General features: G+C 50.8%; 1 protein-coding gene across 3 annotated transcripts in view; it reads right to left on the reverse strand.

The window, feature by feature from the left end:
• Positions 1-23,647, reverse strand: part of SLIT3 (slit guidance ligand 3) — a 610,825-nt gene that overhangs the window by 7,589 nt on the left and 579,589 nt on the right. For 2 of the 3 annotated variants that reach the window (XM_064480085.1, XM_064480086.1), the window contains exons 28-34: positions 22,978-23,122; positions 20,073-20,161; positions 14,584-14,721; positions 12,634-12,874; positions 10,602-10,732; positions 1,327-1,481; positions 230-515 (exon numbers count right to left, since the gene is read on the reverse strand). In XM_064480085.1, the coding sequence (XP_064336155.1) occupies positions 230-515; positions 1,327-1,481; positions 10,602-10,732; positions 12,634-12,874; positions 14,584-14,721; positions 20,073-20,161; positions 22,978-23,122 (1,185 nt within the window). Of the gene's footprint in view, positions 1-229; positions 516-1,326; positions 1,482-10,601; positions 10,733-12,633; positions 12,875-14,583; positions 14,722-20,072; positions 20,167-22,977; positions 23,123-23,647 lie in introns of all 3 variants that reach the window. The other variant, XM_031438258.2, reaches the window with a different exon arrangement.

A 23,647-nucleotide genomic window follows, 5' to 3' on the forward strand; every position in this document is an offset into this window, starting at 1 on the left:
CTTTGCTGCAAGGCAGTGAGGGGGCTGCCGCAGCTTTGGACAGAGGATGTTTCCAGCAGGGCGCTTGCACATTGATGTCTCTGAGCAGGACCTGCTGTTTGGATGTGTAAGCTCCTGACCTGAGCAGCCCCACTCACATGGGCCCTGTCTGCAGGCTGACTGCTGTCCCTCCGGCTTCCATCAGTGCCCACTTGGTGGGCGGGGTGGGGGGCGACGTGGAGTCACTGACCTGTGGCCGAGGCAGGGGTCGCGGGCCTCCTGGTCGCACAGTGGGCCGGCCCAGCCCGGGTGGCACTCGCACACCATGCTGTCCTTCTCCACGGCACGGCACAGGCCGTGCCTGCACACGCTGCAGGACTTGCAGCCTGGAGAGACGCCCAGGGCCTGCGGCGGGAGGGCCTTGAAGTCCTGCAGCTCGTTGTTGATGCGCACCTCGTGGATGCAGCCGTGGAAGCCACCCAGGGGCCGGTCCGTGCCCTGGCGCAAGGCCGAGAGGCCCGTGGAGGTGGGGATGCCTGCAGGAGGGGAGGCCCACATGCTCTAGGCAGGGGTTAGAGGGTGAACCACCTTCTTCCGCTGTCCCCGCCAGGCCTACGCAGCCCCCTGGTGCTGCCCCGCAGGAGAACACAGCAGGCGAGCTCGAGTTTGGGAGACAAGAGGGGCTTGGGGGAGCAGTCTCAATCCCTGGAACTTTGGCGATCTTCACTGGGAGAGGAGCTGTGCCCCTTCTGGGATTGCTCTGCGCCAAAGGCGTTCCTTGGACCAGCTGTTAACAACAACGCAGATTCCCAGGCCCAGTCCAGCCCTCAGAGCTGGGCTCCTTTGTGAGAAGTCTTGGGACTCTGTTTTTAACAAGCTGCTCTGGTGCCTTTTTTTGCACATGGCCCCAGGCTGTTTCAGGCCCAGGCTCTGCCAGACTGGTGGCTCCTCCTCTTTTTGGCCTTTGAATGACCTCAGACATGTTCCTCTGCACACATTAACTGAGCCTCACAGGGTCTGAAGAGGTGGCAGAGCAGAGGGAAGCCTGAATAGCCCCGTCTCCACCTCCTCCCTCACCATTCCGCCTTTACCTTTACTCATCTCCCCTGAACAACTTACAGTTCTCCAAAGGAGTCCTGCCCTCTCTCTTTTCCTCCCTATGACCTGGCTAACTAGTTGCCCTTTAGGGAGTAGCTTGGTTGTCACTTCCTCCAGGAAGCCTTCCCTGATTGGCTTTGGCAGTGAGTGCTGAGATGAGAGTGGGGAGCCCCACCGGTGGGCCTGGGCGTGGGTGCCTGAGCGCAGAGGGCAGGTGGGAAGTGGAGGTGGGAGGGGATGGGGCTTTACCTCCAAGGTAGAGGGGGCTGTTGATGCTCACTGCCGGCTGCTTCTGGAGCTTTCCCAGGCTCTTGGGGACTCCTTTGTCCACCACCAAGTTCAGGGTCTGGTTTAGCATCACCAGCTCCACGCTGTGAAACTGCCCGTCATTCACCGTCTCCACGCTGGGCAGGAGAGAAAGGGGACAGCCAGGGGGTTTGCTGAGTGCCTCCTCCAGCCGGGCTGTGAACTTGACTGGTATTACTTACACTTTGTTTTACTTTTTGTTTGGAAATAATTTCAAACTTAACATAAATTGCAAAAATAAAAACAGTACAGAGAATACCTATTACACCTATAGGTTCTCCTAGAAGTCCCATTTGTTTTACAGTTTATTTCCTTTATCTTACCTACTTCCATCGATATGCAGGCAGACCTCGGAGATACTGTGGGTTCAGTTCCAGACCACCTCCCACCTCAGTAAAGCGAGTCTCATGAATTTTTCGGTTTCTCAGTGCGTGTAAAAGTTATGTTTACATTATACTGTAGTCTCTTAAGGGTGCAATAGCATTTTGTCTAAAAAAATGTGCATATCTTAATTTACAAATACTTTATTGCTAAACAATGCTAACCATCGCCTGAGCCTTCAGGGAGCCATATAATCTTTTTGCAACAGTAACATCAAAGATCACTGATCACAGATCACCATTACAAACATAGTAATAGGGGAAAAGTTTGAAATATTGTCAGAATTACCAAAATGTGACACAGAGACACCAAGTGAACAAACGCTATTGGAAAAATGGCACCGATAAGACTTGCTCAACACAGGGTGGCCACAAACCTTCCATCTGTAAACAGTGTACTATCTGTGAAGCACAAAATAGCGAAGTGCAATCAAATGAGGCCTGCCTGTAAGGGTACTGAGTCAGGAATAAAAAACCTCCCAATACACAAACGTCCAGGACTAGATGACTTACTGCTGACTTCTACCACACATTTAAAGAAGACTTAATAAGAATCCTTCTCAAACTCTTCCAAAAATCAGAATAGGAAGGAACACTTGAAAACTCAGTTTACAAAACCAGACAAGAATGCCACCAGAAATGAAAATTATAGGCCAACATCCCTGATGAACATAGATATAAAGATTCTTCAAATATTAGCAAACCTAACTCAGCAATACATTAAAAGGATCATAGCCCATGATCAGGTGAGGTTTATTACCAGGGATGGATCAACACACAAGTCAGTGTGATACACACCACATTAACAAAATCAAGGGTCAAAATGATATGATCATCTCAATAAATGCAGACAAAGCATCTGACAAAATCTAACATCCATTTATGATAAAAACCTGCAACAAAGAGGGAACACTCCTCAACATAATAAAGTCCCTACGTGACAAGCCCACAGCTAACATCATTCTCAACGGTCAAAAACAAAGCTTTTCCTTTAAAATCAGAAACAAGGATGCCCACTCTCACCACTTACATTCACCAGAGTATTCAAAGTCCCAGCCTGAGCAATTAGAAAAGGAAAAAATAAAAGGCATCCAAATCAAAAAGAAGTAGAAATGTCACTATTTGCATATGATATGATATTATACGTAGAAAAACCTAAAATTTCCACTAAAAATCTGTTATAACAAATTCAGTAAAGTTGCAGGATATCAAATCAATATACAAAAATCAGTTGTATTTCTGTACACGAATAATGAATTATCAGAAAGAGGAATTAAGAAAACAATCCCATTTAACAAATGAATCAAACAGAATAAAATACCTAGGAACAAATTAACCAAGGTGGTAAATGACCTGAACACTGAAAACAGTGAAGACAGAAAGTGAAGAAGACACAAATGGAAAGCTCTGTCATGCTCATGGGTTGGAAGAATTAATATTGTTAAAATGTCCATACTACCCAAAGCAATCTATTCAATACAATTAGATTCAATGTGATCCCTATCAAAATTCCAACGGCATTTTTCACAGAAATAGAACAAGCAATCCTAAATCTGGGTGGAACCACAAAATACCCCCAAGAGCCAAAGCGAACTTGAGAAAGAAAAACAAAGCTGGAGGCATCACGCTCCCTGACTTCAACCTATATTATAAAACTATAGTAATAAGAACAGTATGGTATTGGCATAAAAACAGACACGTACATCAATGAGATAGCCTGGAAATAAACTCATGCATATATGGTCAACTAACTTACAATAAAGGAGTCCAGAATATATAATGGGGAAAAAACAGTTTCTTTGACTAATGGTGCTGAGAAAAGTGGACAGCCACATACAAAAGAATGAAACTGGACCACTGTCCTACACTGTACACAAAAGTTAACTCAAAATGGATTGAAGACTTGAATGTTTAGACCTGAAACCATAGAACTCCTAGAAGAAAACATAGGCAGCAAGCACCTTGACATCCTTCTTGGCGATGAGTTTTTAGATTTGACACCAAAACCACAAGAAAAAAAAAAAAACAAGTGGAACTACCTCAAACTGAAACGCTTCTGGGCAGCAAAGGAAACCATCGACAAAATAAAAAGGTAACCTACTGAATAGGAGAAACTATTTGCAAATCATATATCTAATAAGAGGATAATGTCCAAAATATATAAAGAACTCATACATCGCAATGGCAAAAACCCAAACAATCTGATTTTAAAAATGGGCAGAACATTTTAATAGACATTTTCCCAAAGGATTCATACAGATGGCCAACAGGGACATGAAAAGTTGCCCCACCTCACTAATTGTCAGGGAAATGTAAATCACAACCACAATGAGATGTCAGCTTACATTTGTTAGAACAGCTCTTATCAAAAAGCCAACAGATTACAGGTATCCCCAAGGATGTGGAGAAATGGGAACCCTCGTGCACTGCTAGTGGGAATGTAAATTGGTGCAGCCATTATGGAAAACAGTATAAAGGTTCCTCAAAAAATTAAAAATAAAACTACCATATGATCCAGCAATTCCACTTGTGGGTATTTGAAGGAAACAAAAACACTCAAAAAAAAAAAAAATCTGCACCCCGATGTACACTGCGACATCATTTACAATAGCCAAGACAGGGAAGCAACCTAAGTGTCCATCAATGGGTGAATGGATAAAGATGTGGTACATACAGGTACAGTGGAAGGTTATTCAGCCATAAAAAAGAAGGAAATCTCACCACTTGTGACAAGATGAATGAACCTTGAGGGCCTTATGCTAAATGAAGTAAGTCAGAGAGAGAAAGACAGATACCATATGACCTAACTTATATGTGGATTCTAAAAATAAAACCAAAAAGAAAAAACTCTGAGCCTGTAGATACAGAGAGAAGATTGGTTGTTCCCAAGGGTTGGGGGGAGGGTGGCTGAAATGGGTGAAGTGGGTCAAAAAGGTACAAACTTTCAGTTGTAAGATAAATAAGTCCTGGGGGTGTAATATATAGCATGGTGATGATAGTAATACTCTATTTATATTTGAAAGTTGCTATGAATATAGCTCTTAAAGGTTCTCATCATAAGGAAAAAAAAAAAACTACAGTGATGGGTGTTAAGTACACTTATTGTGATCATTTCACAATACATATCACTGTGTTGTACACCCGAGACCAATATAATGTCATATGTCCATTACATCTCAATTGAAAATATTAAGGATTGATTCCAAATCAAAACATCCCATAACCTTGTCTGTGCCAGCAAGTGCTCGTGGGTTAACAGGTTACTTTCTTGGCACATCTTAACCAGGGTCTCCTGGAAATAATGCCTACAGCTGGTGGTTTTCAAACAGTGGAACCCTGGAGGTTTGGGGTGTGCGGTGATGAAGGCTGTCATTCCTCACCCCCATCTTGCAAATAACCATGGTTCCATTTCTACTTGTTTTTTTTTCCCCCCAAATTTTGGCCACTGAAGTAAAATGTCAATGGGAAAACGGCTCTGCTGCTACAAAAGAAAAAAGGTTGGAAAAAACAAAACCAAACTCCAAAACAACCTGCTGTGAACTCTAAACGAGATGGTCCTACTGCGGTTCCAAGGCCCAGCAATTAGCCTCCTGGAAAGATGTTCAGGGACTGCAGGGGAGAGAAGGGGCTCTGGCAGTCTTCCTCGTTATCCACGAAGCCAGGTGGATCAGCATCGGGTGGGAGGGGGAGGCACTGGCTGTGTCAGAGCCAGGCTGGGCGGCTCCTGTCTGGTACTGGCAAGAGAATGTGTGCTGGCCAAAAGGGGCCCATAGAATTCTCTTCTGCTCTTAGTAGCTGTTGTGGCCATGTGTTGAATGCTTGACTATGCTAAATACTTGACCTGCACTCTCTGGACAACTACATGTAAATCAGTGACGTTAGAACACTCCCTCGCACCATACGCAAAAATAAATTCAAAATGGCTTAAAGGCTTAAATGTAAGACAATGCACTATAAACATCCTAGAAGAAAACATAGGCAAAACATTTTCTGACATAAATCTTAGCAATGTTCTCTTAGGGCCAGGCAATAGAAATAAAAGCAAAAATAAACAAATGGGACCTAATTAAATGTATAAGCTTTTGCACAGCAAAAGAAACCATAAGCAAAAGAAAATAGCCTACAGAATGGGAGAAAATATTTGCAAACGATGCGACTGACAAAGGCTTAATTTCCAGAATATATAAACAACTCATACAACTTAATAACAAAAGAACAAACAACCCAATCCAAAAATGTGCAGAAGACCTAAATAAGCAATTCTCCAATGAAGACATATAAATGGCCAATAGGCAAATAAAAAATGCTCAATATCGCTAATTACCACAGAAATGCAAATCAAAACTATAATGAGGTATCACCTCACACCAGTCAGAATGGCCATCACTCAAAAGTCCACAAATGATAAATGCTGGAGAGGGTGTGGAGAAAAGGGAACCCTCCCACGTGTAGCTTGGTGCAGCCATTATGGAAAACAGCTTGGAGCTTCCTCAAAAAACTAAAAACAGACTTACCATATGATCCAGCAATCCCACTCCTGGGCATATATCCTGGAGGAACTCCCCAATGTTCATAGCAGCACTATATACAATAGCCAAGACATGGAAACAACCTAAATGTCCATCAACAGAGGACCGGATACAGAAGTTGAGGTATATTTATACAATGGAATACTACTCAGCCATAAAGAATAAAATAATGCCATTTGCAGCAACATGGATGGACCTGGAGATTGTTATTCTAAGTGAAGTAAGCCAGAAAGAGAAAGAAAAATACCATATGATATCACTCATATGTGGAATGTAAAAAAAAAAAAAAAAAAAAAAAAAAAAGAAGACACTAATGAACTTATCTATAAAACAGAAAGACTCACAGACATAGTAAACAAATTTATGGTTACCGGGGGGAAAGAGGATGGGAAGGGATAAATTGGGATTTCGAGATTTGCAAATATTAACTACTATATATAAAATAAACTAAAAAACCCCACAAATTTCTTCTATATAGCACAGGGAACTATATTCAAAATCTTGTAGTAACCTATAATGAAAAAGAATATGAAAACAAATATATATGTACATGTATGACTGAAACATGCTGTACACCAGAAATTGACATATTGTAACTGACTATATATACTTCGACTAAAAAAAAAAAACAAACCCAGGCAGGATGTACAATTTTTTGCTCCATTTTAGAAATGAGACCCAAGGCTCAGAGATTTAAGATGTCTAGCCCAGAGTCTTAAAGTGGAGGTGGTGTAGGCCAGAGTCAAATCCAAGCTCCCAAGGAATAGGACCTTGCACCATTGTGGGACGAAAGGTCATTCCTCTGCGCTGGGCACGCTCACCTGTATGCTGAGGTGTGACCACTAGGTGGTGACAGAGCCTCACAAAGAGTTTCTGGGATGCAGGTTAGGCAGCAGCCTGAGACCGCATCCCCGCACTACACAACTCCGCACTCCTGGACCATCAGAGCACAGCCACGCTCCATCTCTAGGCCCCAGCCTCCGTGCCCTAGCATGTGGGAGAGCGGGTTCTGGTGGGGCCCTGGCCTAGATCTGAATCCCAGCTCTGCCACTCATTGGCCTCTGTGTCTCTGGGCCAAGGACTCACCTGAGCATCAAGTTTCCCATCCCTAAAACAGGAGTTAGGATGCTTGCCCTGGGCTGTGACAAGGATCAGGTGAGAAAAGACCTGGCAATGGATGGGTTTGTGGTCATTAGGATGGAGGGAGAATGCACTGCTCGCCAAAGATCCTCTCCGGGGGTGTTTTAAAATGGCCAACATTTAAACCCTGAGGTATTTCACATAGAAACCCTGACTTTCTGGCTTTTCTTGAGAACTTGCCTTCCCACACAGCTGCATCTCTGCTGGAGCGGTGCCCTCCAGGCTGCCACAGTCCCCACCACTCCCCACTGAGACCCACTTTTCCCAAGTCTGACACCCCACTCAGCGCCTGGGCTTTGCAGGCAGGTAAGCTGGCTCCTCAGACAAGTCTTGGAGCTGAGGAACAGTGCAGTCTGTCCCCACTCAGGGGCAGGTAGGGTGCAGTAGGGTTTTTGTGTTATGTCTCCTGGGCCTGGAATAGAACCTCACCACCTGTGACTCCAGCTGGGCACCCGCACGAGGGAAGCCACGGAACCCAGCTGCTCCAGGCCTGTATGTCCCTGCTGGGGTGCAGCGGGCAGGAGACTGCAGGCTGCCAGCTCCCCTGATGAGATCAGCCTCGGTTTGCCTCCCCGTCCCTGGCTCTGAGGCTGAGGCCAGAGGTCACTGCTGTGACTCTGGGGAGGAGGTCTCATTTTTAGGCTGGATGGCCTCCTGGTCCCATTGGCTGCTGCTCAGCTTGGCCCGTGTGCTCCACTAACCCCAGCCCCTCCCAGCGTGGCTTCCATTCATACTGATGGGGCCTCCCCCTGCCCAGAGCCTCCTCACTTCTCAGCTCAAACATTACCTCTTCCTCCAGGGAGCCTTCCCTGGTTCTCTAAGCAGAACCGTCTGCTCGTTCTTTGGGGTCCCCACAGCATGCACCGACGTCTCCTGCGAGACTTACTTTATTCTGCTCTTGCGACAGTTGCTTATTTACACATCTGCCTTCTTCTCTGGACTGTGTTTTGCTGAGCTCTGTGGTCCCTGTGCCTAGCCCAGGACCCGGCCCATACGAGATGCCTGAGAGAGGTTTCTGAGCGAGGTAAAGAGCGTGCTATTAGGGCAGAATCAGGGCTGCTAAGAGAAAAGTATTTGGAAGGAAAACCATTTTTAATACGAGATTCCTGGAGACTTGGGCCCTCTGATTAAGAGCTGAAGGACACTAAATATCTGGCACCAGGCTTGGCATGAAGACCTAGGCAAGGACATCCTTTACTTGGTCCCTTCCATGGGTAACAGAAGGGGCGTGGGGGCCTCCTGAGGACCACCTGCTAACTGTCACCTGACTCCCTGACAAGGACTGGAGATGGTAATTCTCCGGGTTCCCATTTCTTTCCTCCCGCCCTGATTTAGGCCACAGCAGTGTTCCAGCATTCCTACCAACAATGTCACCCCTTCAGCAAACCACCCCTACCAACAGCTAACGTCAGTGGGAAGGGCGGGGCTCTGCTGGGGGAGGTCCCCAGGCTCTGGGCAGAGCCCAGCTGCTCCGACCTAGCTGTCACCTTCTTGTCCTTGATAGAGGCCAAGCACACCATCAACGCCCAGCCCTCAGCATCACCCCCGGAGGCTCATCCACAGTCCACCAGGGAGAAGGCGGAGGGAAGACGTGGGGTAGCTTGTCCAAGCCCGATGTTTGGCGTCAAGCTGCTCTGGCCCTGCCCGCGGGCTCTCTGTCCCCTCTAGTTCACCCACGGACAGCAGCTCCAGGACACATGTTAGGAGGCCCTGGCTCCAGGAAACTCTGAGGCCACTGGGATGTCCATGGTCCCTGACTGTCCTAACCCAGCTGGTCTTCCCTCCAGCCACCCTCTGCTGGGAACCTTCTACTCTGGTCAATTCCTTTTCTTTGTCCCTCAGGCTTGTCACTGCTGTCCTCCCAGCCTGCTCGTCCATTACTCTCTCTACTCACAGAAATTCTTCCCTTTCTTCAAGACCCACCAAATGCCTCCTCCTCCAGGAAGGCTTCATGGGTAAGCTGGTATTTCTCAGACTTGGACATCAGAATCCACCAGAGGGTCCTTAAAGCAGGTGGCTGGGCCTGCCCCCAGAGCTCTGGGCAGCAGGCCTGGGGAGGGGAAGTCTGAAGGTGTGCATTTCTAACAGGTTCCCGGGTGCTGCCCCGGGACCTCACCTCCAGGACCCTGGTCTGAGCAATGGTTTACAACTGGTTTGCTGCCAGCATATTGGGGGGCCTTTGTGTGTGAAGGAGGAAACGGCTCCTTCCAGCTCTGTAGGGCAGTTTTGTTTCCGTGGATTTAGCATTACTGAGTTCTGTGTGAAGTTTTGACTGAAGAATGAATCTAGTTACCGGTAAACAGGGCCGCTCCTCAAGAATCCCAGTCAAATGTGCTCTTTGCTTCCAGAGGGGAGCGGCCGGCCTCTGGATGGGGGTCTCTCTCACATCCCGTGCTTTTCCCCCAAGTAACGGCTCTCCTTCCCAGGAGGGTTTATGTGATTTTAAGTGTAACACAATCATTTCTCATTTGAATAGTTACTTTTATAAGTATCACAAAAATATAACTAAAAATAATTTTTAAATGTTAATAGTTTAGAATTCTTTTTACTGAGTAGACAAAAAAATGTAACATATCGAACGAGCAGGACTGTGATTTCACAGATGATACGACTCAAGATGAAGCTAAATTTAAGAAAGGAGCAGATTTAACGCTGACGGAAGGCAGCGTGTTAGGTAATAGCCCAGCTGACATACTGGTAACGTAGAAATCAGGGCGAGGGTTGGAAAGACGGAAGTTTAGGACAAAGCGTCCTTCAGAACGGTTTGAAAGTCACTGAAGGAGTAGTTCTGCGCCCTCAGTGCCCTGGAATTTCCTCCCCTTCAGTTACATGCTAATCTCCCCCTGTTTTCTTCCTTAAACTAATGAAAGATTAGGATGACATTTTGAAAAGGGCATCTCATTAAGCAGCCTCGTCCCCATTGGAGCACAGACTCCAGCCCAGTAGCCAGCTGGCCATTTATCTTATGGTAATGAGGTGTCATCTCCCCACAGGCTCTGCCTTCCTCCCTTCCTGTCCTGCTCTTCCTCTGGCTCCCACCCACCACTGGGTACCAGCGGAAAGAGTGTGTGTGGTGGGGAGGAGAGGCACCCGGCGTCTCCTTGCTGGGCTGGAAGCAGGCGGGAGGATGCGGGGGCCCATGCAGTGGAGGGGGGACCGCGGTCCTCACCTGTACACCGTGGTTGGCGGGGAGCTCAGGCTGTCGTAGACGAGCCTCACGTGGCCCTGGTATAGCTCCAGCGCCAGGGGGTCGTTGTCCCCCTTGTAGAGAAGGATGCCGTTGTCCTTGTCAGTGGCCACCTGGAGAGAGGCACGAGGGTCAGGGCTCCCCTTAGGCCTCGCCTCCCCGTCCCCACCTCACAGAGCCCTCTCCCACGTGGCATCCTCTGAACGAACCCCGGATCCGAGTTCATGTCCTTATGTCCTCCTCCAAATCTCGTCTGTAAGTTTCCGCAAGGAGGGCCTATTCTTAAGCCTCTAGTGAATGCTGATCGAGCAATTCAGCAAATACTTATGAAGCACCCATGGTGCGCTACTATGTTTTTATGTAAGAGCGTGTGTGTGTATAGCTGTATATTTATACATGACATGTATCACATATAATTATATGCACATATGCATGCCAGGAGCCCTGAGCTTTAATCTGGCCTCTCTCTCAGGGCCTTAGTCTCTCTGTATAAAGTATAATAATAATTATAGACAAAATACTAAGCACCACTATCTAATTCAGTATTTACTATGAACTAGCCACAGTGTTAAGAATCCTCCGGGGAATTTTTTTAAAACACCAGTTGTCTGGGCTTCACCCCAAACCAACTACGTGCAAATCTCTAGGGGTGGGGCCCAGGCAAAGATAAGAAGTCCCCCAGGAGATTCTAATGTGTTGCCAAAGCTGAGAAGCACCGGTTTCAGAAGCTGCTGCCCTGGGCCCTGGGCTGCAGCGGTGGGGCTCTCTGACCCGCCTGTGGGCCCCCACCGCCTGGCACAGGAGCAGCTGAAGGAGCAGATATGGAGCAGGTGGCTGAATAGGACATCGGGGTGTCTGGGGCACTGGGTGCTGCTCTGATGAGTTGGGACCTAACAATTGGGTCCCTGGGTATGTAGGACTGAGGGAGGAAGGCAAGAGGGTGATGAGGTGTGGTGGAGGGGGTGGTGATGTCAACCAGAGCTTCCTTCTTGTGTGTGCTGGGGGTCAACTCCCATCTCAGAGGCTGGTCCACTGGGCTGTAGGCTCCACAAGGTGAGGTCGTGAACTTCTGTGCATCTATGCAACCCTAGTGCCTAGAATGGTACCTGGCAGGTATAGATGCCCAGTGGATCTCTGCTGAATGAATACGTTCTCACATAGGCTGAAACCTGGGTTATCGTGGCCATAACCAGGAGGAGGGTAGGGCCACTTATTGGCCTGCACCCTCTAGCTGTGTCTCGGGGGTGCCCCTCCCCAGCAAGCCTGTGAGCAGGGGCCTGCTTTCTCTATCACACACTTCCCTTCTCTCCTGCCCCCCCAAAAGCATTGATGTCACCCAGAAGTGCAGTTTGGAATAACTGTACTCAGGCCCCCAGGTAAGGAATCTGAAATAAGTTAGCTGGAAAAGAATTTGGTTCATACCAAATGGTTTTCTGTTCTCTGAAAAATGTCCTGCCTGCTTATGCCTCTGGGCCTTTGCACAAGCCGTCTCTCAGGCTCAAATGCACCCTGTTTTGATCCTGCACTGTCAGCCCCTCACCCTCCCACCCCTTTCCAGGCAAACTCCTACTCATCCTTCACATCCCAGCTTAGTTGTCACTGCCTCTAGGGAGCCTTCCCTGATTCTTCCCAATAGGCTGGGATCACTGCCCCGCCTATATGCTCCCACAACACCCGGGGTTGTCACTGTTCCTTTTCCTGTCATCCTTCCCTGGGCAAGGGGCTTTGCCTATCTTGTCCACCACTAAATCCCCATTGCCAGCACAGTGTCTGGCATATAATAGTTGAATATTTCCTAGAGAAAAGAACGAATGAGGCTGGAAGGGGGGGCTGCTGTCTACAGAGCCTTCTGGACAGAGCTGGTCCAGATCCCCCAAAGCTGAGTGTTGTCCTTGACAACTGGTAGGGAAGGGGGCAGGACTGCTACCATCTGGGGCATCCCAGCTGTTCTCGGAACAACCAAAGCTTGGGGGCACGCTGGGGTCCTTCCAAAGGCAGGGTGGGTGGGGCGCACCTGCAGGGAGATGTTGGCCTGGGGCCGGACCTTGGCAGAGGCCAGTTCCACATAGGAGTCCTTGCCCACGAAGTTGACGGTGATGAGCTTCTCGCACCTCGGGCCGGCGAAGCCCGGCGGGCAGCGGCAGGTGGGCTCCTGCTGCACCACAATGCACTGGGCCCCGTTCTGGCACTCGTACTGGTCGCACGGGCTGGTCTGCAGCAGGACCATGGGCGGGGGGTGCTCACAAAAGAGCCCACTGGAAGGGAGGTAAGGAGAACGGGGGGAGGAAAGGCAGGGGGATGGTGAGAGGAGACATCAGGTTATTTGGGCCAAAGAGCTGCTAACATAGAAGGTGGCACAAGATGGGAACTGGGACTAGTTCCAGCCCTGCCACTGAATGGGCCAAGTCCTTTTCCTTCGGTTAGCCCAGATTTCCCATTTTTAAAGTAACGGGGTTGGACTGGAGCACAGGTCTTCAATTTCAGTGTCATCAGAATCGCCTGTGATGAATTTGTTGAGTGCAGATTCTCATCCAGTCACGGATGAATGGATAAACAAAATGTGGTATATACACACGATGGAATATTACTCAGCCTTAAAAAAGGAAGAGCATTCTGACACAGGCTACGATATGGATGGACCTTGAGGAGATTATACTAAGTGAAATAAACAGTTACAAAAAGACCAATTCTGTTTAATTCCACTCATATGAGATACCAAGAGTGGTTAAACTTTTGGAAGCAGAAAGTAGAACGGTGGTTGCCAGGGGCTTGGGGATGGGAAACAGGAGAGATGTTCCTGTTTAATTGGATGCAGAGTTTCGATCTGCAAGATAAAAAGAGTCCTGGAGCCGGATGGCGGTGATGGTTGCACAATATGAAAGTACTTAACACTACTGAACTGTACACTGAAAAACACTTAAGATGGGAACTTTTGTGTTATGTGCATTTTACCACAATAAAAAAATTTTTTTAAGTGTGGATTTCCAGCTCCTCTGCCCACTTCCCCCTCTTCCAATTCTAATTTAGTAGTTCTGGGGTGGGCCTCAGAAACTCATACTTTCACAAGCCTCTGATGCAGATGGTCTTAATCAGGCTTAGGAATCAACTGCCTTGAGAACTCTTGGTTTCTCCCAGGCTCACATTCTCAGAACCTGTGACCAAGGCTTGTGACCAAGTTGCACAGTTGGATTCAGGCCATCCATGAGTACTGACTGATGTACACACAACTGTCCTGCAGTCTGACCCCTCCTTAGGTGCGGTCCCCGCCTCTTCCCAGGCCCTACTGAGCCCTTCCCTTCCAGGCAGTGTGGGAGCTAGAGCTGGAACCCACATACCCCTTCCACATACTTCACAGACATCAGACCACCTGGCCAGTGTCCCTCATCCCCCCTTTCCCTCCTGACTTCACGGATTCCAGTGACTGACCCCAAACTTTCCCATTCACCTCCACTTTTCTGCCATTAGGGCACCTTGGTGGATGGATTGATTGATTGCTTGATAATTTTAGGGGGAGGTAATCAGGTTTATTTGTTTATTTTTTAGGTACTGGGGATTGAACCCAGGACCTCGTGCATGCTAAGCATGTGCTCTACCACTGAGCTACACCCTCCTCCCCAGGGCACCATAACGTTTGTTTTCCAGCTAGTGTGGCCATGTGGCTACCACCCCGGCTTTGCAAGCTGGGCTCCAAAATGGTGGCATCTTCCATTAGGTGGAACCACACCCAAGCTTGTCATTACACGAGCTGGACCCTAAGTCCAACTTCCACGCGGTTGCCCTGGGTAGCTCTCGTTTCCATCTATAGCATGGGGTTAACAACGTCTGTGCTGGGACTTGCTAGGGCTGAAGAAGGTTTAGGGGAATGAAGGCACCATGGAGACCTGGGGTTTGGGCTGCTGGGCCCACCAGCCCCCAGCCTGCTGCCCCCTGCCCGGCTCCTTCCCGAGGGGCCCCTCCACCATACCTGAAGCCCTGGGGGCAGGTGCACGTGTAGCCGTTGACCGCGTCCACGCACTGGGCCCCGTGGCGGCACCTGTGGGCCGTGCAGTCGTCATTGTCCACCTCACAGAGCTTCCCGCTGTAGCCAGGGGGGCACTCGCACCTGGAACAGAGCAGAGCGAGGCTGTTCCGTGGCCCTGCTGGCCTCCAGGCAGCCTCTCCTCTCTCCCCTACCTGCCCATGTACCCAAGCTCCCTCAACTCCTGCAGGCTCCCTAAAGCCAGGCCCACACTCCATCTCATGGGCTGTCCAGGGCCTCTGGTCCCTGCAAGCCTACGTCTGCCTGCCTTACCTGGGGCATCTTGTGTCAGGAGCCAGGCTGAGGAGCGCAGGGCTGCAACACACAAAATCTGGCTTGGATCTGCCACTGTCTACTCAGAACTAATGATGTTCAGCCAGGCACCGGGCTAAGCACCTTTCATGGAACGCCATGTTTGAGGCCTCCCAGCACCCTGCGAGGGAGGGTCTGTCCCCCTCCAATGCCAGGAGGAAACCAGGACTCCGAGAGAGAGCTGCGACTTCTCTGAAGCCCCCAGAGCTTAATGATCTTTTGTTTACGCTTAGGTGTGCCAGACCCTGCTCTCAGTGTTATCAGCCGCTCTTTACCTCTCTGTGTTTCAGTTTCTTCACATTTAACAGGAACTGATGATCAGTAACTCCACCTCTTAGGGTGGTTTTAAAAATTGAGTGATACAGCCCGTGTGGGGCACTAGATCCACACTGGGTAATCAGTGTGATACGTAGAGGGTGCTGACAAGGATGATGGAGACGTGATGCTGTGGGTGCTCCCTTGGAGTCTACCCTATTGCTTGTTCGCTTTTTTCCCCCAGAGATTTGGGCTGGGATACGAAGGGGGAATGCCCCCACCCTTGATAACTGCCTCCTGATCTCCAGGTGAGAGGATGGGCATACTGGCCCCACCCAGGCTCTGCAGGCTGCCCTGCCCCCTCTGAGGAGCCCGGCATCTCCACCGCATCCCTGCTGGGCCAGCTTTCAACCCGGCCAGGGAAGGCTGCTGCAGCTGGCCTCCCCGAGACCATGCATCTCTGGGCTCCTCTGTCCGGGGCGACACTGTGCCCAAGTCCTAGCAAGAAGCAGACCATAGACCACCTTACTCCCAGGGGCTGAGGCACACAGGAATACAAAGGCTTCCCGACTCTTCTGCCTCCTGCAGGGCCTGGAGTCTGCACACCCCTCTGGGCTCCCTGGCTGAATTCTGTCTGGCAGAGTGTAAATGGTACCCACAGCCTGTCCAAGTCAGGAGGAACCACGGACGGGCAGGGGGAGGTGTGGTGCAGGTGGCCGAGGTGGAGTGGGAAGTGAGACCCTGGAATACTTCTGTGACAAAGGAGCCTGACTGGGGAAACACTGGGACAAACGGATGGTCCTCCCTCCTCCCTCTCTAGGACAGATAGAGAAGTGGGTTGGAATCGCAGTTCGATCCTGGCATCTCTGGGGTTGGCATAACATGGTGTGTGCTATGGATTCACAGCAAAGGAAGATACTCAGGGGGTGGGGGTGTCCCTGGAAGGGGAGCAGTTCGCCAGTCTGAGGGTTTACTGGGCCTGTATCCCAAAGCTGTGAAATCTGCATGATCTGACCTGTAATAACCTTTGCTTATTTGATGGCTAAATCTGAAATATGTAACCTACTTCTGCACCAGAAGGTGCAAACTTTCACATCTTCGCCCACATTCCTTCCTACCCTTTCAAAGAAACAGATCGGGAATGCCTTTGTGGAGGCATGGGCTTCACACACCTCGGTCCAGGCCTCTGCTAATGGTAAACCCGGCCCCGGACGGCATTTGTGTTTGTGTCTCCCGAATTCTAACAAGAACCCGCAGAGCAACTCAAGCTGTACGCGCTTCTCCAAGGCAACAGTCGCTGCTCGCCACGTACAGGGTAAAACTCAGGCTGTTAAGCATGGAGTTCAAGGCTACGGAGGAGAGTTTCCTGAGGAACCAGGGAAGCCACGCTCACTCACAGCTGAAGCTGCGGAGGTCTGAAGGCAGATGTGTTGACAGCCTTCCTTTTTTTCCCCAATGCTACAGCCCTCTCCACACCTGCGCTCTTCAAACAAAACACCCAGGGATCTTGTTAAAGTGCAGCTTCTGATGCGGGGAATCTGGGCGGGGCCTGGGAATCAGCATTCCCAACCAGCTCCCATGAGATGCTGTCGCTGCTGGATCACGGACCTCACCTCCAACAGCAAAGATCTGCACATCATTTCCTCAGCAGCTAAAGACAAGCATCCGATGGTGCAGCCTGCATCCCCCGTGGTCCTCAAAACGTTTCACCCTCAGCTGTTTTTCCACAGTGTAAGGCTTACACAGTTTTGGTATGCATTTGACCTACTGATTCTGGACAAGAGGGAGTAACCAAGTCACAGCCTCGGTTCCAGGGAGGACATCGGGAGTCTCTGGAGTCAGCTAAGGAATCACCCAGGCCCGGACTGACCTGCATCCCTTTCTGTGTATGTGTGTGCTGGCTGCGTGCTCCACCTTGCTTCGCCTCCGCCCCACAGGGAAGGTGGGTAACAGCCTCGACATCCTAAGGTTGCTGAGTGTTGGATGAGGCAGTGCGCCGTGCCTGACACAGAGGGAGCGCTCACTGCCGGCTGGCCACTGCCATCTTGGTTTCTGCTACTGTTGTTTTCAGTGTTTATGGGCAGCATGCCTTATCATTTTCAGGGCTTCAGTATATGATTATTTCTGTGTTCAGTACTATCTGTCCTGCGCAGCTGAGGCCTCATTTGGACAGCATACCAGGAAATCTCTGAGGACAAACACCTTCAAACTTGGGCAAAGGCTGCACTGACTTCATGTCTCTTTTGTTAATGTCCCTGATACCTGCTCTGGGGATGTGAGTTGTTATGGTGATGGCAGGGGAGGGGGATAAAATTATAAAATGTTGCATTGGGAGAAGGGACTTTTGATTTACATGCATCTTAATTTAAAAAAAAATCAACATTATTGAGTTGGCCTGTGGACCTTTTCAAGATTCTAAGAGACACTGTGCATAAATGTATTATCTCAAGATTTTGAAAGCTATACTGGTTTCTTTCTATTCTACATTGCCCTTGAACTCAAGGGGTCCTTAGCACCCCGATCCCAGACCTGCATCCTGGACCACTTCTGACCAGTCCTCGTGCTGGGTGTGCTTGTCCAAGCCAGCATCCTTGAGCTTGCTGCCCCGTCAGCATGGAGCGAATGTCACTGATCTCTTTCCATCCAAGGATATCCCACCCATTCTGCGGAGCTCAGATGCCCAGTGAGCACCACTGCCCCTCCCTGGGCACACCCAAAGCACTTTGCCTGTCTGCCTGGCCAGCTTGGCTTTGGGTCCAAGTTTGTGTTTTAAGCATGTCTTCCCTCCCTTTGGCTCTGCCTTCGGTTAAAAAGCAGCCCCGATCGGAAGTCAAATCCCGGAGTGGGAAAGGCGGGCAGTGGTGTCCCTCACCCTCACTCAGACTCAGGTAGCTCGATGACCTGAAGGCCCCCCGGCACATCTCTGAGGGAACGGGAGAAGATAAGGCAGACTTGAAGGAGGGTGCAGGACCAAAGGGTCGCAGCTCCCTGTGCTCCCTCTGATGCCAGAGGTCCTCGCGTGCCTCTCTCGTTTTCCCTGGCTTTGTGGTTTCCTCTAGGCTCGGGATGTCCAAAGGCGAGAGGAAAACACAAGACGATGTGCTCGTGGTCCCCTCTCGCCCTCACCTTCTCTAGACTCTTCTCCCTCCTGTGGGGTGGGGTCCCCCTCCTTCTCTCAACCCACCCCAGTTCTAGGCATCCTTCAGCAGTCACTTCACATCCCACCTCCTAGGGTAGCAGGGCTTCCTTCTGTGCTCCAGAAGGTTCTTCTCCCCTCTCCTCCAAACCCCAGCAACACTCAGAACCAGAATTCAGGGATCAGAAATTCTTTCTCTTCTAAACCTTTGTTTTGTGTCAAACTTCCCTCCCCCAGGTCCAGGGCAAGGGCCTCGGAGGGACTCAAAGACCTCTTGCAGTGCCCACCACCCTCCCACAGCGAGGATGTGGGCACTGGTAGGGGGGCTAGCTGGGAGATAGCAGCCGGGAACCTTAATTCCTAGACTCTAGGATTCTAAGAGTTCACAGGTTCAAGTTTTGAAGACTATGAATCTAAGAGTCCACAGTGCTAAGCTGCTAAGATTCTGTGATTTTTAGCAGAAAAATGTCAGAATGATGTCAGCAGTCTGGGGCTTCCTAAGATCCTGGGTTGCCACCAAGCCCTAAGCTTTGCAGTGTAGAATCATAGTCCCAGATCCCGAGGTCTGAGAGCTCTCTGCAGTGACTGAGAGCTGGACAGATGGAGCATGATGACAGCTCCTGCGGCCATGGAGACCAGAGCCTGAGCATCTGTGCTCCAGAAGCTGGAGATGCCACCGGATGAAAGGCTGGTTGGGATTCTCTGTAAAGACTCACCAGCACGGGCACCGAGCTCCCGTCCCTCACCCCTAGGGGTGACCCTGTGGGATCACTTCGGGTGCCTTTACCGAGGGCTAATTTGAGGTCCCCCCAGGTGCTCTGGTCCCTGCCTGCTCCAAACCCTGATTCCCTGGTACTAGAGTCCCTCACCCCTACCACCCAGTGTTGGACAGAGCCTGCTGGGGAGCGGGGAGGCAGCTGCGTGCGGAGGGCAGCCTTGGGGGTAGAGGAGAGTGTTCTTGGCCAAAAGGTTCTGGGATGTCCCCACCAGGTCAGAAAACCCAGGACTTGAGGGCCTCAAGATCTTCTCCAAAAGAAGCAATGGGAGGAGGTGGGGACAGAGCCCAGAGGTGATCTCCCAGGGGTGCCATTTGATTCTGAGGCTCCAGAACTGGTACCTTCTCCTGAGGCGGCCTCTCCACCCAGCCTTAGAACTGCTCGGGTGCAGCCCTGGCTCCTACAGGCCCGGCTGCTCGCCGTGGAGATGGGACAGCTCTGCCAGCGCTCCCTCCCCCCATTCCACTCCCACCCGTGTTCCCCAACACACACAGGTGCACAAGCTGGCACACTTGCCAGAGGGCAGAGTGCTGTGAAGGCTGCACACGGGGAAGAAGACTGAACACCCTGGGACTTGGCTTCCTTTGTGGGATTGCCTTACTATACCAGCTCCAGAAACGAGAGCTGTGCTGGGAGGGAGGGAGGGAGGGGGAGAGGTCTGGGAAGGGGATCTCTCTACACACACACACACACACACACAGTGAGAGAGGAGAGGACAGAGACAGAGGCTTAGAAAGAGAAACACCCACAAAGAGACAAAGACTGACTGGAGAATTAAGACCATGACTAGTCAGAGGTACAGACAATGACACGGTAACAGCAGAGAGGTAAGTAACAGGCAGAAAGAGAGAAAGAGAGAAAAAATAATATGGAGGGAGCCCAGAGCCTCTGCGTCCAACCCAGACTGCTGGAGCCGAGTCCTTGGGACCCTGTGCTGGGGCATGAATGAGCCTTACCTGAATCCTCTGTCCAGGGAGATGCACTTTGCCTCATGCTGACAGAGGTTCAAGCCGGGCACGCAGTGGTCAATCACCTCATCACACAGCTCACCTGGTGGGGTGGGCAGAGAACCCAGGCATCAGGCAGGGTACTGGCTAGAAGGTCAGGAGGTCATGGGCATGACCTTGGGTGGTGCTTGCGTCTTTTTTTTTTTTTTTTCACTCCACACACCATTTATGGAGCACCTCCTGTGTGGCAGCACTGTGCCAGGTGCTGGGGACACAACAGTGACCTGGTCCTGTTCTCTCCTGTGGCGGGGGTGGGGGTGGGGAGGGGCGGCAGACTACAAATAAGCAGGCAATGACAACACAGAGCTGTCAGTGTGAGTCCGGGGACACGCGGTGAAGCCCAGAGGCTTCCCGGAGGAGCAGACATGGCTTAGCAGCACCTTCCACCTGGTACAGATAAGTAAGCCTCTTGGATTTTCTCAGAGAAGAAAACATGAAAGGAATGCGATGTTCTGGTCTCTGGATACATTCCTTTTGAAGTTCACAGTGCCAGACAATGCCAAATGGGTGGGTCATAAATACCCAGGGATCTAGGCCTGCCTGTAAGCCCTGAAAAACTCACAGCACCTGCAAGTTTTCCCGGAATGTGGGCGGTAAGAGGGGCTGGCAGCGGTGAGGTCGCTGGCAGGTGCATCTCTGAGCTTTGGGTGTCCTCAAATTCCACCCGGTCAAGTCAGGTGGAAAGTGATCTAGGAAAACAAACTCCTAGCCAGGGAAGTTTTCTCAGAGGGCAGGTGTGAACAGAAGAAGGCTGCCTGGACCATGGCTCCGGGGGGTCAGGGTGGAGGAAGGTCCTGAGGGTGGCTGGGGAGTAAATGAGTGACCGACAACAGCCCTGGGGTCTGTTCTCTGCTGTGCTGGGGACAAGCTGACCCCCACCCTGTCCTCATTTTGCCCCAGCCTCTCGGGACCACAGAGGCTGCTATGTGTTTTATAAGCCTCCTCCTCTTCCTCATCTCCCAGAGAGATGTGATCTCTGTGTGGGACTTCTGGTATTTTCTGGGACAGACAAAACCACAACATCCCATTCTCAGGAACCAAGTATGACAAACTAGGAGTGCGTCCCGGTCAGCTGCAGACACGGGCAGGAGACCACTTGCATAATCCCATCTCCCCTCACCCCTGACCATTTGCCCACCATCAATTCAGTTCAAGTCCTTCCTCTGCCCAGAGCCTCTTCTGAGCTCCTATGCCTTCTGCTGCGATTTTTACTCTCTTCTGGTTCTCAGTGATTCTTCTGGACCAACGACTTAATTCTATATGATGATTCCTCTCATCTCAGGAAGACCAGAAGCTCTTGTCACTGAGGGCAGAGCTTAGACTGCTCGGTACCTCTAGTGGCTAATGCGATGTTCTGCATACAGAAAGAGTTGCTTGTTGCTAATTTAAACAGTTCCACCCTTGGGAGACGGAAGATGTATGTCATAAGGAGGGCAGACTCTCAGCAGGTGTCCCTGCACTTTCTCCCACACTGAGCCTTCTCTGGGACCCCAGGAGGCCTAGGATTAAGTGGAATAGATGTTTTTCTCAGTTGGTCCCGGCACACCCCTGTGGTCCCAAGAGTGTGCTAGGCTGGGATATCTGGCTACTGGGCTGGAGGCCTGCATCAAGGTACAGGATCTTGAGGGGCAGTGGGGGCTACTTGGCTTCCTTCTCTGCAGGCATCAAGACTGCTTCTATTCATCCTCCACGCCTTCCCATCTCCCACCTCATTCTTGACATCAGATTCCAATAGGCTAGGGTGTAGGAGTCCCTGGGCCGCACCATCCTTATTTGCATTCTTGCCTTTGGCTAGCGTTTCTCAAAATACGTTTCTTGGAACACATATTGTCTGGGTTGGCAAGGGTATTTCCGGGTAGGGTAGGAGGGAAGCTCTGAGATCAAATGAGTTTGGGACCTGCAGGGTTAAACAAAGTTAAATGGCTTTCTTTAAAGCAAGAATCATGGGAACCTCTAACATGCTAATTTGTATCATGTTGCTTGGAGAAGAGGGTTATTATTATATGCAGTGCTTCCCCAATTTTTTTTTTGCCCTTGGACCCTCTTCTTTGAAGAATTCATAGAATTTATGGAGTTCCAGTTTGAGATATGCCACTTTAGGTTGATCTTAGAACAAAGTCTGTGTTTACACCACTTGGTGGCATTTTGCTTTACAATCTTACAGCACATGTAAAGTCCTCATTAGCGGCTCTTAATACAAAAGATAAAGGTGTTGTGTTGTGGGGTGGGCGGGTACAGAGATTACCCTGAGGGGGCGCCTCCTGTGGGGCGCCTTCCTTTACTCTCCAGAGGGTTTGGCGTCCTCTGTGATCCCACCAACCCCTGGGCTTACCGGTATTATGTTCTCATTCTGTCGAATACATCTCTCTCCCTACACTTGTTATTATGGGAGGGAACTTTGTCTTGCTCATTTCTGTACCCCCAGCTCCTGGCAGAGTGTCTGGAAAATGCAGATTTCCAGAGAAAGGTGACCAGACCTGAACAAAGCACGGCCACAGTGCAAGGGCCTGTCTGCTGGCCTCAGCCACCGCTGGGGCTCCGGGGTTCCCAGGGGAAGGGATGCACACCAATTCAACGAACGGAGAGCTGAAAGGGCCCTGGGAACCCGCTCCAGGTGGGAAGGAGCTAGTGACCTGCTGGGGGGGCGGTGGGGAAGCGAAGGGAAGAGAGAGGGCCTCTGGGCAGCCCCTCGTGGCCTAGTGTGGGGCTTGGGGGCTTCAAGTCTTTGTCCACCGGAGGAAAGGAAGGAGGTGGAGGCCTTGGAGGAAGCTAAGAAAACGGTATTCCTCCAGCACATGACCCGCCGGCCCCACTGCCCCCCTGGGCCCGCGCAGGCGCAGGTGGGTGTCGGGACCTCACCTGTGTAGTTGGGTGGGCACACACACACATAGTTGTTGACCCCGTCCACGCATGTGGCGTTGTTCTCACAGTCGTTGTCCTCACAGTCGTCCGGGTTGATCTCACACCGCTGCCCCTCGAAGCCCAGGGGGCAGGAGCAGCTTCGGGGGATGCGTGGGTGGGGAAGAGGGGAGCCAGGGGTCCGGGAGGTGGGGGGGAGTTGGAGCGGCAGAGGGAAAGGTGCAGGGTGGGAAGGAGAACCAGTCAGGTTTCTCCCCCGGATGGAGGCCCAAGACGGTACTTTGGACACCCGGGGCCTTGGGGTCCTGAACTGGAAGGCCCTTAGGAGCCCAGGGGGCATTTCATCCAGCCCGCTGTCTCGGGGCTGTCTCCCAGCGTCTCCCTGGCCCTGGCTGCCCGCCTCGCCCCGGGGGCAGCTCCCACCAGCAATGCCTCCTCCTCCCCCTCCTTCCCTCCCCGAGCTGGACGTGGCTTCCGGGGCGGAGCGTACACTCCTCCAGCTGTCTCCTGTGTGGCCCTTCCATCAGCTGTTCTGTGGGCGCCCTACAGCGTAACAAACCCCGTGCTTTTTGCGGCTTTCTACTCAAGGGCAGCCTTTCTAGCGGGAGCGGGAGAGGCCACAGTGGCCAAGATCAGCTCTGCAGCCCGGTTTCCCGGGAATTAAA

This window comes from Camelus dromedarius, chromosome 27, assembly GCF_036321535.1.
Source record: "Camelus dromedarius isolate mCamDro1 chromosome 27, mCamDro1.pat, whole genome shotgun sequence".
Lineage (NCBI taxonomy): Eukaryota > Metazoa > Chordata > Mammalia > Artiodactyla > Camelidae > Camelus > Camelus dromedarius.